General features: G+C 45.0%; 1 protein-coding gene across 1 annotated transcript in view; it reads right to left on the reverse strand.

The window, feature by feature from the left end:
* LOC144119413 (uncharacterized) overlaps nt 1–16,292 on the reverse strand; it is a 599,791-nt gene that overhangs the window by 193,163 nt on the left and 390,336 nt on the right. The window contains exon 11 of the mRNA XM_077652039.1: nt 1,492–1,726. Within this exon, the coding sequence (XP_077508165.1) occupies nt 1,492–1,726 (235 nt within the window). The remainder of the gene's footprint in view (nt 1–1,491; nt 1,727–16,292) is intronic.

Genomic DNA, 16,292 nt, shown 5'->3' on the forward strand with positions numbered 1-16,292 from the left:
GAACCACGCATCAAAGGCTCCGCCTTCTCTTCTGTCATGTCAGGATTAACAGGTTCAAATAGGCGCTTGATATCTTTTACGTATGCGGTCAATGTCTCATTGGCGTGCTCGATGCGCGACTGTAGAAGGAGCTGAGCTCTTTCTTTCCTGACGATACTTGTGAATGCATCCATGAACTCCCACTTGAATGATCCCCACGTCGGTAGAGAAGCGTCGTGGTTTTCGAACCAAATTCTTGCCGGTCCTTCCAGGGACATGAAAACATGGCTTACTTTGAATACGGCAACACGGTCAGAGTGTTGCAGCCATTCTTCAGGATCCTCGCCTGGTCAACTGTTGAACGTGGGTGGCTGTCGGTGCTGGTGGAAAATAATGGGGGCTGGTGCCGTAGCCTTGGCTGACATCGGCGTGGAGGTGTCCTTTGCTCGCGTGCTGTCCGGTAGTAGTCCGTATTCACGTGAACGCTCCTGGAGACGATGGCTGCTTCGCGCTTCGTCTTGAGCTGGGATGGCTTCTGGGGCTTTCTCGTTATCTGGTTAGGCTGCTTTGGTGGCTATCAGAGGGTGAGGGCGACAGGGAGATCCGTTAGCAGCTCCGCCAGATGTCACATATTGGTGAGTGCAGTCTGGAGAGCCGGAAATATATTGTAATCAAAACCTAAAATCTATTCTAAACAAACCTTTATTTGGCGGGCTTGCGCCCACAATGGACTGAAGAATCACTCGGCGACGGCGTAGCAGCAGGCGTGCTCGGTGGTCGTCGAAGAGAATGCTCGCCGTTCTCGGCCATGCTCAATTTAAAGCCGATAGCGAACTTTCGACATATTGCGTGCAAAGTTACTACAGCTTTCTGAAACAATGTAGAATTAGATCCTCCTGCATCCGATCAATCGACATAAATCTGATAGCATCTTGCATCACAAACAAAGCGATAAAGCGGTGTTCCGGCAGCTTTGAACAATGAACAAATAGTACAAATATTCGCGGCAATATAATATTTATGTAGAATGCTTTTTAGCCATACTGATTCCTTATGTTGGCTTTCTTCAATTTTCAGCAACTTTAATCATCTGTGCTTAAGCAGTATTCGTTTTTGTTTCTGTGTGCTATTCTTATGGATGAATGTGTTTTAATTCTAAATAAAACTGCTTACTGCACTGAGCTGAGTGAAAAATTGGTGAAAGTTTCTCTGCTACCTTCACCTTTCTGTCACCTCCTTAACAACTAATTCTTGTTTGAAATAAACAGTTGAACTGATTTGCAATAAAAGGAATGACGTTACAGACAAGGGCAAAGACAACAACACAGGACGTGTATCCCGGTCGTCGTCTGTAAGGGAATTCTAATTTATGATACAAGAATTGTGATTTTCTCACTCCGTCATGAGGGGCTGACGTGCAAAACATCCTATCTACAAACGCCGTCCGACCAATTCAGACAGATAGCACACATATGGTGAGAGTATTTTCGCGTAGCATTAGCAAATCCTTACCGTTTCGGCCGTATTTTTTAAGTATTCATCTTTTCTGAGAACTAGATCCAAAGTGTCTCTGAAGTAATGCTCAACGATCTTCATGCAGAGAATGTCCCTATGCGGCACTTCTGCACGCCTGTGGTACCAGGCCACCAGTGGGAAGAACCCGGCTAGCGTAGGATCCTCCATTGGCAGCAGTGGTGCTAGCAGAATGAAGAACTTTAGCCACATCCAGTTAATAAGGTTCGATCCCCTGAAAAAAAAAACATTCATAGTGTAGGCGCATATAAATATCATTGATATACTTTCTATTCTGCGATAGACTGCGCTGAACAGCATCACTGGCAGCCCATACTATTTCGTACGTTTAACTAGATTCCTTCCATGCGAAGCAGCTCTCATGTGCAAGTATTAGCTCAATGTTTAGGCGAATACCTCAAGGTAGCAAAAATAGGAATAATTACTGATTAGCGTTGTCCCGAGCGCAGCCGTAAAGCTACAAGCGAAAGCTGCGTTTCTTTGTATGCTAATGAGCAGTTACGCTCTTGTTACAAATCTGATCTAATATCTCTCGTTTGGTTACCTCTGTGCTCCATTCGTGTTCAAAAATATTTATTCTATATTCATTGTTTTCACCCTGAAGTGCTTATTTTATCACAAATGTTCTCTTACACAACAAACGAGTACTAATTTTCCTAACGGACTGTAAGGTATTTGAAATAAAATTAAATGAATTGCTGCACCCTGACGGATTGCCCTAAGCATTGAATCGAAACTTCCCATTCCCACATTTCCAGTTGCAACACACGTCTTGCGCGCAACAAAGATTTGTGCATTAATTGGTTTTTAGGAGGTAGTTTCAAGTTTAAAATAACATTGTGTCAGAAGCCCATAGTAAAGGGTTCGCAGATGATCTTTAATATTCACCTAGTGAACAAGGGAGGAGATTGCACTGAGATTATAGACATAAATCTGGTAGAATGAGAACTGTTGTATGTTTAGAGCGATGTAGAATTTTTTTCAGTAATCATCCCGCCAAACGCGGAGCTTATTGTTCCATGTACGTGTGTGCGGCCCCTAGGCGTCATTAGATTAAATTTTAAGACCCTCTACGACATAATCCTTGACTAGATGCGTGTTAACCTGAAACTAGTCTTTTGAGCTAGTTTCAGTATAAGTACTAATAAGTGTAATGTTGCTGCAAACTATCTTATTACAATTCTTCAGGGCTCTAGTTTCGTGCACAAATATAATCAAAACAGCAAAGCGCGTTACGACGCCTTCGGCTATTCTAGTAATACCATAAGTACATGCGGTTATTTCCGATGATGGTACAACCACATTAGCTGCCATTGACCTTTCTCCAGCCTTGTGATCTGGAACTAAAAAAATGGCGCTGATTTAGCTCTGGTTAAACTTGGAGTGACGCGATAGCTACAGCAGGCCGAGTGGAACTTAGTCACGTGACCAACCACGTGACGAACCACGTGATCAGCCACGGCGCCGCGCCGCCGGCAGCTGCTCCGCAACACGGAACCAACCACGTGACAGCGTGGTGGCGCAGCCACAGGGTGGCGGCGCCGCCACGCTGAAGGCTCGAAATGCTACCGTAATGCAGCTATCGCCACAAAAAATTCAGTCCATAACAGAACTAGGTTTGAAATCATTCATGCTTTATGCCACAGTTTATGATTGTTCTTTCAAATTTCTCATTAAAAATGCAACTGATTCCTACACTGTATTCTTTGAATCTTTATACAGGTATTCATCAAATGCTTTTCATTTAGGAACTGTCCATTTGGAAGAAGAGAAAAAGGATACAGAGACTGTGGATCACTAGTGATCACTTATGCATGACTAAAAGACAAGCAGCTGTGTCATGTGTTCCTGCGCACGCCCTTTCCTGCTAAGAAATTATTGCCAGGAAGTATGCACTAACATCACGCAGAATAGCCAACTCGCTGTTCGTAAAAATGGTAACTACAGCCTTAGGTCGCAGGAAGAAAAGCACAAAGGCGAATGGCGCTACGTTTAAAAGCGCCGAGAGAGAAAAAGAGCTCGTGTAAAATTTTTGAGCGCTAGCACTAAGGCTCCCACTCCTGGATTTGGCCTTTGACCGTTCGAAGCCTCCGTACGTAGGCAGGTCACATTAGAAACTCCCTCCTCCACCCCGGCGCCATTTCCCAGAGAAATGCATGTGGAACAACGCGGTGTAGGAATGTGAGGAGAAAGCAGCGGCTCTCACTTCAGGCCGCACCGGCCATCCAGGCCTCCGAAACAGAATACACGAAAGGCTCACATCTCGAAGGCTCCCACAACGCTTGCATACGGCGAAATCAACGGGCGTGCTGATGCCGAAGAGGGACGGCGTACTGGAGGGAGGGTGGCAACTGTCTTAGTCTTGCACCTTATGGGCTGTGAAATGCACCGGGTAGAACAAGAACTTCTGCAACTTCATCGCTATGCTTCTCTGCGGCTATTTTCGCTCGTAGAAACCAGTTGACATAAATGCGTTTCAGTTTACTGCAATAGTGCTAGCAATAGATTTAAAGCAAAGATTGGCCATGCGAAAAAGGTGTGAACTAGGCTAAGTGGCAGGTGATTTTTTTTATCAGCATTTCATTAAACCTATTCCATGGGAACGGTAAATAAACTGACGCATCTATCAATAGTGTTCCTGGAATTCTGTTTTCGCAGCCAACTGATCATCGGGAATCTGCACAACATTTATTAAGTTGAAGAATAGTATTCCTCTAGATGTACATCACGCACAAGTAAAGCGTTGTGAATGCGTTGTCAAGCCTACTCAACATCTAAGTCATATCTCTTGCTTCGTACTGGAGAAGGTCGTATTGCCAGCTAAAATTTAGAACTAGGCCAGCTGTGGTATATAAAAGAGGCACCCGAAATATAGTCTGAAATTGCGGGCCAATACATTGTACCTATATTTTCCAATGCGCAAAAAATAGTAATTATTGCAAAGCAATGCTTTTCGCAGATAAGCTTATCGTGGTAATTATGCCAAGCAAGGATTTCGAGAAATAAATCTGCAAAATGCAATATCCTGCAAAATGTTGCAAATATTTACGCTATAAGGTAAATATTCATTGACGTCAGAAACGCCGCATATCTTTCAGTGGGTATGCGTCGAAACGCAACATCACATCTTTAACAGTTGCAAATGGTGTGCCACAAAGAGCATTTTATTGTCCTTTTTTTAATTTATCTATAATCGATACAGTTAAACTTTACCACAAGTCTGACTTCATAAATTTATTCACATGTTATCTCAATGTTATTTTATGGAGAAATATTGCTGAAATTAGTAATAAACTGCAATGTTAAGCTAGACAAGACCTTGCTCTGATCCCATACGAACAAGCTTATTACTTCAGAAAAGACAATAAAGTAAAACAAATGGAACAAGGTTTAGTGGTAGGAGGAGCTCGGTTGAGAAGAGTGGGGAGAGAACGCAAACACCAGTCCGGGCTTCCACAGCCGACGCTCTCTCGTGATAAGCATATTATGATAGCCTTCCTCTTTACAATCGTCCATGGGGAAAATGCCACCCTGGTGATCTAGGAGCCAAAAAGAAGCATGGGTCGTAGATCGGCTTTAAACGAGAGACATGCAGCCATACTCCCATGCCGTCGGAGATCAGGCGAGCGCCTTACGGGCTCGGCGATGTAAGCACTGCAGGAGTACGCTTAAGGGCGCGCTAGGTTATGTGGTACTTTGTAAACGAATTGACGGAGAGACTAGATGAGTCAGAAGGCACATGGAGCCAAACAAGGGATTACGGAAGAAAACAACTCCATGCGAATTCTCGGAGAGCTATTTCTGGAGCCCATGGTCGTGCAGGAAGAAAAACTGCTAGAGTTAGTGTTCTCAGTAGCCGTGCTGTGGCTGTATGTGATGAACGGTAGCAGTAGATCCTAGTTGGCATGGTTCGCAGTCATGTACACGGACAGCAAGCCGACCAACGTGCGATTCAGTCAAGCCATTAGTCTGCAGGTGGTAGCATAGAAGTCATGAGATGGTTTATCTTGCACTGCTGCAGAAATGATGAATCCACCTCAGGCGGAAGCGCCCACAGACGCTCAACATCTCACGCTGTGTTCCATTTCGAAGACGGAGTGGCGCAAGACGAAGGCGGAAACATCTGGCGCCGTAGCAGCACGGAGGACCTCGGTTTCGGCGTGCCGTGTCAAGTGCTCCACAGGGACAATGACACAAAGGTTTCTGGCAGCAGTGTAGAGAAGTGGTCTCTGTACAGATGAACTCTAACTGGGTCGAAAGGCCTGGATTGGCAAGGCAAAAGCTACATGGGCCGGTCGAATGGTGGTGGTCGGGTTTGCGGTTCACACTCGGGAACAGACGACCTTGCGGACGTTTCTGTTCTTACCGTGCCGGTGATTGCCGGGGCGAAGCGTGAAATTCTTGAATGTGTACGCGTAAACTGTCGGCCGTTGTGAAATCCAGTGGACCTATAGCTGCCCAAATAAACAATCTGCGGCGGCACGTATCCCTTGGTACACCGCAAAGAGGAGACCAAGGATGACATTTACCGGTCACGCGACCTCTTAGCTCGTTCAGGGCACCACCTCGTAGGAATGCTTCCGCTGGCTATGGGTGTCGTTCTAGTTTCGGAGACCACTGGTGATGATGCTACGGTTTGGTCTAAGACCCTTTGCCCAAGTATCTCACCCCTAGAAGAGACGATCACCAGGCCGGGGGAAATTTTGTTCCCATTAAAAACCGGTGGGTACCCGGTGACACTGGGGATCGCACCCCGCACCTCCCAAATGCGAGTCGCATGCTCTACTGCTTGGAGATAGACCAAAAATGCAAGGATGCATTTTCTGTCGACATACAAGAGCCGGACAACAAACGTCTATGTTTTCCGCCGCAAATGATGACGCCCTTGCAGCAGTGGCTGGGTTCTGGTTTTTTATGGTATTCTACTGTATACCGCAGGGACTTGATGCCTACTGTCTCTGTAATAAGTTTACGACACGATGAACTTGCACTTTCAGCAGTTTAAGCTTCTTCGGAATGAACATTTTCTGCCTGTTGCGCCTGGCGATTGTGAACAATAGTTCTTTAAAGGCAGTTTTTCTCCAGCATTATCACACCAATAGCATTTACAATAGCAGCTGCATTAAAAAAACAGAAGGAAATCTAATATAACAATGTTCCTATTCATACATGCGAAGAAAATTAAATTAAATATAATTCAAATTACAGTACTTTTCTGTCAACCTGTTCGTAGTTTCGGGCAGTACCCTGCTCCCCACGATAACAGAATGTCCCTAGTGGAGCTCCTCCAAGAGTGTATGGTGAAGTTTTGGTGACACGAACACTCTACTTCCATGAATCAGGCATCCTTCGTGCTTCGTGAGTTCATTGCAACAGTCAAATGAGTGTTTCAACACTTTCTGGTCAACATGAAAAGGCCATCATTTTCTTGGTTGAAGTCCTTGTTGAAGTCTAAGGCAATGCTGAGAACACGACGGCAAACTGTCTGGCGCACGATTTCTTTGCTTGTCACACGCACAGATTCTAAACGAAGCATATAAATCGTCTCACTCGTACTGTCCCCGACGTCAGTAGTTGCTAACGGCAATCGCGAAAAACAGTCTGCGCGCACGTGTTCAGCTGATTTACGTTAGACTACATCGTACTTTTAACCTAAAAGCGCTACAGCCCGCTGTCGTCGTCTTGAGGCAACACTAGTCGGGATGGCGCCTCTTGGCCCAGTGGTAGTATCTACCGACTCATTATCAGTGATTCACGTGAATCGCCGACCATATAGGTAGAAATGAACTTTCTTCATAGCAAATATTATTACAAGTGCCTCCTTTTCAATCTGGCTTTAGTTCTCTTTATACTTTGATAGAGTTCTGGAAAAGCGGAAGCAGTTGGATTTACCGTGCCGTCATTCATAACGTGCGACAGCATGGCTCAAAGACAATACGCCAAAGCATCGCACGACAGCTCATGCGGTAGTGCTGGATCACAGTGCACAAACGCCTCGGCTGATGACAGCACTGCTTAGATGCCTTCAAATGCATCCTCGCATTTTCGGTCCAAGGAGCAAGCGACATCTTTCTGTAAGAATCTTTACAACGGTTTAGGGAGCGTACCCAGTTGTGGCGTAATTTTCCCATGGTGTTTAATGAGACCAAGTAGAGATAGAAGCTGTGCCACGCTAGTAGGCCGTGCGGCTTTCAGAAGGGCCTAAGCTTTTTCATTTGTTGGTTTGACGCCCGTCCTACTAATGACATACCCAAGACACTGAAGGCTTTCCTTGAAAAACTAGAATTTTTGGCTCTTAATTTGAACACCTTTTTGCGCCAGTGTTTGTAACACGGCTTCACGATTACTGAAGTGCTCTTGAGGAGTACTCCTGTGCAAAAAATGTAGTTTAGATAACAGGTCGTTCCGCGCAGAACTTTCGGAATGTTACTCACAATGCGCTCGAACAAAGCACGTGCTGAGGCGTCTTCGACAGGTAGTCTGTTTAAAGCAAAAATTTCCTTATGTGTATATTATGTGACAAGTTTTTTTCCATCCTACGTATCCACCTGTTGGTAGGCCCTGTTTACATCCAGCTTCAAAAAGGACCGCCCTCCTGTAAGTGCGGCTTGTATCTCAAGCATAGGCAGCGGGTATTGCTCTGTGTCTATAACAGGGTTGGACAATGTCTCGTAATCTCCGCACAGACTTATTTTCACGTCATTTAACAACCGGTATAACCGGTGTAACAAACTCAACACTGAAAACTTGTGTAATGGCACCAATATCATATAGCTTCCAAAGCTCTTCATCCACTGGTGAACGAAGTGCGGAGGGCACGATTTTGTCATGTGGTGTGGCCCTCACGGCTTGCGTCAGAATGCGATTCGCTGCATAGCTTGTGCAAGGAGCAGATTTCGTCCCAGTCTAAGCGGAAAGTCTCGAGCCAGTCGTATCCTAGTAGTGTTGGCCTCTGTTGTCAGCGGCATTCGAAGGAACGTCCCCGACTTGTCCTAGTACTGTACGGCCGCTTGTAAGGCACCGCAGCGCTGGACAACTGCAGCGTATGTCTTTATTCGCAGTTCCGCTGGTACCAGTTTCAAAGGTGCTCGACGTTTGTTATCACAGACGCCGTAGCACCTGGCACCTGTGTCGAACTGGAAGCGCAAAGCAGTGCGTTGGATGTTGATATCTACGGTGATGAGGCGCCGTGTTCTCAGAGACAGCACCTGGATACTGCCCGTGTCGTCGCTTTGAAAAGTGAGTATCCATTTCCTTCAACCCTTCGGCTTCTGCTTGGTACCCCACGCTTAGCGTAACGCTTCTTGCCGCAATTCGTGCACTTATGAACGATATGCGGAGAGACGCGGGAGAAATGTTTAGCAGAGCAGCAGCGATAGCACTCTAAAGAGAGCTCCCATTTCGTCGCGTCTTCGGCGCTCATCTTGAGAAAGTCGTCGGCACATACTTTCTCGTGCGCTTTTTGAACATTTTACACGGGGACTTCAAAAGCAAGTGCGTGCTCAAAGGCATTTTGGAATGTCAGCGTTTCATTTTCTGCAAATTTGTTGTGTTGGGTTTTGTGGCTCTTAGGCAGCTAAGGCCATCATGCCTCAAACGCAGTTTTTAATATGTCTGTTTGGTTTGAAAAAGTAACGAACAGTTTGTAGCAATACAGGAGATTTAGAACACTTGCATCTTTTAAGAACGGCAGAAGAGGCTTGCACTAGTGGGTTTTCTCTTCTCAGTATGCAAGGATGTAATGGGACGTGCTCGTCAAGAAATTTTGGGGAAAAGCTTTTGTCTTAGTTCACCAAGTTTTGAACAGGATATTATGTGGTTTGTTGTGAGCATCTCTCAGCAGTGTGTGCATGTTGGTTTCTCAATTCTTGCAAGAATAAAGTTCTGTCAAGTGCGTGTGTCCAACACGAAGGCGACATATATATATATAAACTTCAATGAAATGCTCCACATGACTCCATGTCTTCTATTCTATTATTGCTGGCTTTACAAGCTGTAACTTGTTATTTACTTCATTACCCCATGCTCTCTACTATATTTCTCTTAGTTTTTTGTCCAAATTTCTTGGTATCATTATGCGGCATTTTTAATTTCTGTATTTTAGCATTACAGGCGGCTGCGGCACATCTGCTCTCTAGTTACCGCAGATTCCTACATGACTTGGTACACAGCCGAACTTAAGTTTAAGACCTTGCGTTTCGGCCGCTAATACGTTGTGGGTTATGTCACCTATTAAAGGCTTTATTGCATTTTTGGTATGTAGTGATGTAAATACACTAAGGCAGTTTTTATAAACGGTAGTGTTTTCTATGTTGTTCCTTAGTAGTTGTTCTACACTTTGGAATACGCGTAAGATTCGGCTGTGAAAACTGATGCACACTGAGGCAACCTTAGTATTTTTCTTGTTTGTCTTCTATTACACCACTGCCAACATGAATTGTTATTTTGGAACCATTCGTACAAAATACTGCATTATCGCTGTATTCCTCGTTCAAGGCTAAGAACTTTTGTATAATGTGTTCATGAGGTGTTTGTGCATTGAGAAAGCGGGTTAAAGTGAGGTAACATACAGCAAAGAAGTTGTACCAAGAAGGCAATGGGTCAGATCTCTGTGTAATATCAGGCAGTACATCCAGGATGTTGAACTCCTGGCACTGCTGATCAAAACGGATTATGAGTGGTCTGATGCATTGGGGTTTGCTGTTTAACTACGTTCTAGATGGGCATTTTGTAACTATGGGGTAATAGATATGTTTCGGTAACGAACAGATTTTCAAAATGTATGAATATGTAAGCATTTTTCTTCTGTCAGCTAGTGACGGTTAATTTGCGTGTACATAGAGACTAGGTGTTGGTGATGTCCTGCGTGCCCCGGTCAATAGATGCATACCTAGGGTTTGTACTGTATCCAGTCGTTTAAAGCATGATGGTCTTCCTGAACCGTAGACAACACACCTGTAATCTAGAAAGGAGCGTAATAGTGCACGGTATATATGGAGATTACATATCCTATCAGAGCCCCAGTGTCCTCGTTACAGCACTTTAAGTATGTTTAGAGCTGGGGAAGTTTTCACCTTGAAGTTATTTATATGTGGAAGAAATGTGAGCCTTTTGTCGAATATTACACCTAAAATTTATGTTCTTGTTATATTGGAAAAACTGCTTCATTTAAGTGCAGGATGGGATTCGACTGCAGCCTCTCCTGAGAGAGAAAAGAACGGGAATTGTTTTTGTGGGAAAGCTAAATCCATTATTGTCTGTCCAATTACAAAGTAATTAATGTGTTGTACTTGTCTTTCGGAGGTTGATAATCTCGATGATATGAATGCAATTTCGAGGTCAACGACATAATCTGAGTACATAAAACTCTTTGGGTTTACTTTGGCTTAGGACTTCATTTTTACGATGAACAGGGTAGTGCTTAAAATGCATCATTAAGGTACATCGTTTTGCTGAGGGCAGTTCTTCGAAAGGGATGAACTGAGGCGGACATTAAATGTGCTGTTCGTCAAGAAATCTTTCAGGTAGTTTAATATTTTTCCGCGGATGCTCAGATTTGCAAGGTCTCGGAGAATCCCAAACCTGCAGCTGGTATCATGAGCTTTCTGCATATCAAAGAAAACTGCCAGACAATGCTGCCTATGTATAAATGTTTCTCGGACAGTGTATTCAAGCCAAAAAAGATGGTCCACTGTTGAAAGGCTTTTTCGAAGCCGCACACTCGGAGGTCGGCCCGTTCCTGAAATTTAAGCATCAACATTAACATATGTACTATACTTTCGAAGGATTTGAAAGGCAGTTGGTAGGGGCTCTATTGGCCTTTAACTAGTAGGAGAGGTTGGGAGTTTCCCAGGTTTCCGGAATGTAACAGCCTTTGTCCAAGCCTTGGGTCTTTTCCCCGACACCCAGATTTTGTCAAAAAATTTTAAGAGGGCTTTATCACAGGTTCTCAAAAATGTGCTATCATTTGATAATGTATCTTGAAGGGCCTGGGGCAGTCTGTTTCCTGTTAGTACTCTCCTGTTTGTACATAAATTGTAATCAAACTATTGTAGGGCTTATTACTGTAACCACTCGTTGGAAATCTGTTTTTCTGTCGTGTTTTTATAATATATTAATGAACCAGTGTAGTGTAGTGAACTAGACACATGGGAGAAGTGCTTCCCAATATGTCGGCCTCTTCGTGCTTGTTTGCGCATCAGGGGGTGTCAGGCAGGGAACTGCTAAAGGGGTGAAGTTGCCGTCAAGTTTGTGAACATGCTCCTACATATATTTTGATGTAGTAGAACTGTGTATGGAAGATACATAACGTTGCCATGTAGTTTTCTTGGCACTACGATAGATATATGGAGCCCTGGCTATCGCATTTCTAAAATTTATTAAGTTTTCCTGTGTGACGTGTCGACAGAAAATTTCCTAGGCTTTGTTTTCTTTTTGCATATCGTGTATACCACACCTTTTGATTGTTTCGCACCACTCCTGAAGTCTGGGGAATCGTGAGGGGAGAAGCGGCAATGATACATTTCTTTTAACATCTCATTTAGTTCGTCAGCATCGAGGCCATCCAGAAAGATTTCCTCCAAAGCGGCATTTTGTTGGAAGAGCGCGCTGTCAATCATAGCCGACTTGCAACGCCGTGGTTTTGTTTAGATGATTGAGGGTGAATATGTTGAAACGATAATGACAAGAGGATGATCGCTTCCATATGGGTTGTCAAAAACACCCCATTTAGAACCAGTGAAAACAATTGGTGGACAAAAAGATAAACCTAGTAAGCGCATTTTCCCCCTGCTTGGAGAGCCGTTAGTGTAGTTTTTCGTGTTCAGCAGGCATTTATTGTTGCAGAGAATAAAATCTTCTATACTTTGGCCTCTTGACGTCCGTTTTAAAAAGAGGAGTGAGCATGATTATCTGAATACTAAAAGATATGGCTCCGGTAGTGGTATTAAAAGTGTTTCTAAATCATGAAGTGTGACAGTTAGGTGAGATTCAGTATATGTGGAAAGTAATGAATGGTTTTGGAAATGAAAGACGATGAGAGAAACTGCTTGATATGAGCTTTTAGGTCGATGTTTTGAGTTGAAACACCGCCCTGGACCACAATAGGAGCACCTCCAGGGATCCTGCTTGAGTTGCCGCAATCACAGTAAAAGACTTGGCACTTTTTAATAATTTTTGCTGTGGTCCTAGGTTAGTCACCTGGTGACAGAAAGCTACCGGAGAGTACTAATTTAAAATATCCGTTACATCAGAGCAGTTCTTAAAAGTCCACGACAGTTCTAGTCATCTAGGCCTTGATTACAGACTAGTTGGGGATAAGATGGAAAACTAGATTGGTTGGCCTTCTGGCCCTGTTATTGAGACTTTATTCCTTCTTTTGCGCTCGACAGAGCTTTGACGCTGCTGCAGTGGGGGCGAGTCAGGAGTTGCGTCCATCGCATCCTCGGTAGACGAACGTGCAGAACGCACGGTTGCTTTCGTGTTGGGCCTCTCCGTGAGGGGAGGGGCCTTGGGGCCCCTGAACTCCTGGTCCGCGCAGCCTGCCTTGTGGGTGGTGGCGCAGCGCGAGCTGGTGCCGCCACGGGCACGGGTGGCCCTGCTCCAGGCTCACTATGTGTGGCCTGAGCAGGAGCCGGAGGTGGCTCAGGCCACAACGGAGAAGCTAGGTTTGTGCGTCAAATTTGCTTCCGTGCTTCCCTCAAGGATATGTTTTGTTTTACTCTGTGACAATCCCTTTCTCTTGCTTCCATACAGGGCATGCACGTGAGTATGCCGGATGATTGCCCTCACAATTTACGCACACGTGTAGTTAAACAGCGCAGTTAAGAGCATCATGTTTATGTGAAGCACATTTAGCTCATGTCGTTTGACCCCGGCAGCTCTGAGCGCTGTGGCCGTAGCGTTGGTACGTAAAGCAGCGTCGTGGGTTTGGTATGCACTGCCTGAGTTCAAGTTTCATGTAGCCAATTTCTATAGATTCTATAAGTATGCTTGATGCGAATGTCAGGACGATGTGTCTCGTGACTATTTCTTTGTCGTCTCTCCTCATTTTTATTCCATAGAAAATAATCACATTTTCTTCCTTCAGTCCTTCAAGAAGCTTTTCTGTTAAATGCCTAAGGTCGTCATCTGAGATACCTGCTCGCACTGTGCTTAAGGATTAGTAAGGACTCACTATTACAGGTGTGTCTCCAAAAGATGTTATTTCTCCTAAATTTTCATGTTGGTGGTTGTATAGGAGTTCTAGTAAGAGGTTGCCGTTTATTATCTTGTAGCCCTAGCCTATGCTAACTGTGGGAGAATTGAAAATGGAAAAACCAGTCTAGCAGTTTTTTCTGCGTGTTCAGAGTGGACTATGTGGAACAGTGGGAAGGTGGTGGGAATTTTTAACAATAACTTTGCTGTCTCGATGCACCCTCGCTTGCGAGAGAGATTTGTGTTAAACATGGGAAGTCATACAAAATTTTGATGTTAGGCAACGGTGTCAGCCGCCACCACGGAGCTTAACATAGCCACGGGACGAGCGCTTTTAAAAGCCCTGCCCAGACCAGCTGTACACCGCCACTAAAACCTAATATGGCGTAACACAGGGTTGTCAGCCGAATAAGGTTAATCCTTGCCACCAGAAAAAAAAAGACGAAAACCAAGAAGACAGTGAATTATAGGATAGCTGTGAGAAAGAAGATTTGAGAGTGAAAGATAGAGGAGAGGATAGGAAAAGGTAACTTCCGCCTTCCCCAGGTCGAGTCAGGCCGGGGATGCCGTCTACAGGAAGCTGAGGCCAAAAGGATGTGTGTTGCCTCCGCCGAGGGGCCTTAAAGATCCAAACGCTCGGCTTCGCCTGAACCACGAGCATCCCATTTTTCCCGGACACGGCTAAGCGCGGGTCCTCGCGTCCGTGGTGACGCACTGCTCATCATCATCACCCTGCGGGGATGTCTCTGCGGATACTCAGGAACCCGTGATGTCGCCACTCACCAACGTCTGCACGCTGCAGAAGCCCACCTGCGATGTAATCTGCCAATAAGTATCGCTTAATGTCGGCACGGAATAAACCGCATTCAAACCTGCCGCTAAGAGATTCGTCCAAAAAGGTGCCAGATACAGTTTTTAGTCAGCTTCATTCTGAGCTTGGGTACATAATCTGCGATACTATCATGCTGCAGCTGACATCTATGAAATTTTGCTCGATCCCCGATCACAGACACACTCGTGGTCAAGTGACAGCGAAGCAGTTGCGTTTGTGGCCCGAAAAGTCTTTCTCGGCGGCTCATGTGGTGTGGCCAAAGACTTCTGCACGACTTCGACACAAAGGTACTGAACAGAGCGTTCTTTGTACGGTATCAGGCGTTGTTTGAAAGATAGCCAGCTACTCAGTTTCGTTGAGGGCTCCTACAAGGTTGCTCTCTCAGAACACTTGTTGTTGCTTCCAGCTTCGCTCCTCAGAACGCTGCTTCGGTGCTTGGTTTTCCCCGCTTCAGCGTTTCTTAATTGTTTCCGCCACCCTCGTCGCCAGCTTTGTTCGTGGGGCGCAAGAAGTGATAAGAAGGCTGCGTAGTTGAGCGGCAGCTACGCTGCTTTTCCAGCTGTGCTCATGCAGCGCTCTTTCTGTACAGACCCTTATGACGTCATATACAGCGTTACTTATCACGCTGATAATCTGCGGTGGCAAGTATCAAGTTTAGCATTTATGAGTAGAAAATACTGTGCGAAAGCAGTTTTTCACCGGTCGACATCATCGCAACGGACAGTCTTTGCCAAACGTAAGCAGGTTAGACAGTTTGCTTCTCGTTCGTATGTTGAAACTGTTCTGCAGCCCTGAAGCTCTAAATATCTGTATGGTGCGGAGAACCCTTGTCCTCACCTTCCGAGAACTTTTTGATCTTTAGGGAAGCCGTAAGGGCTCTACTATACAATAGAGAAGCGAACCATGCAGCCTGGTTACTTTTGGCAAAAGCTGTACCTCAAAATGCGCTTAGTGTGTCGAGTGAACCAGGGAGCGGATATGCGTGGCTGGAACTTTTTCATCATCTGTGCCAGTTTACACAATATACGCCGGCGGCCAATGATCCAGCACCACGTTTATGCAGCAGCGTTGTCATCCCTTACGCGTATCGCTTTAGTGCCAGGTTTCTGTCAGAACGTTTACACGCTAACGAACGCAGCGCACATCTTTCACTACCTCCACATATCTCAAACCGCGAATATGTTTGATAGTACTGTTAGCTCATGAAGACTATGCGAATTGCACAAAACGAGTATGCTGCACTTTAACAAGACCGTGAGGTCAAGGTGGTAAAATACCTTATCTCAACGTCTCAAGGTGGTGTCGAAGACCCGTTTCTCGAGCATTTCACCCCAAAGAAGCGGAGCACCAGGCAGGGGAAAGCTTGTACCCATCGCATCACCTTTGGTACCCGACGAACCCTGCACCTCTTGCTTCAGTGGCCAGCGAAGCTGATCTTTTCGCGCTGCCGTGGATTAGAATCCGAGTCACAGATATTTAATTTCTCCTTGTTTATTTCAGTTCACACAAACGTACAAACACCGCGAGCGGTTGCTATCGGTTTGCACACAGAAATAGTTCTTTCGCACCAAAAACAACAGGAAATGAACAATTAATATATGCTTTCGCATTAAAAGCCCGTAAGTACTCCTAACTGTCCTTCAAAATTTTATTTTCTGAATATTGTTCAAAATTTACGTTTTACGGGCTTTTGTTTTCAAACTAAAATCGTTAAACTGCGTGTGCTCGAGCACTTATGTATTTAAAACAGAAC

Source organism: Amblyomma americanum, chromosome 2 (genome assembly GCF_052857255.1).
Source record: "Amblyomma americanum isolate KBUSLIRL-KWMA chromosome 2, ASM5285725v1, whole genome shotgun sequence".
In the NCBI taxonomy this organism is placed as follows: Eukaryota; Metazoa; Arthropoda; class Arachnida; order Ixodida; family Ixodidae; genus Amblyomma; species Amblyomma americanum.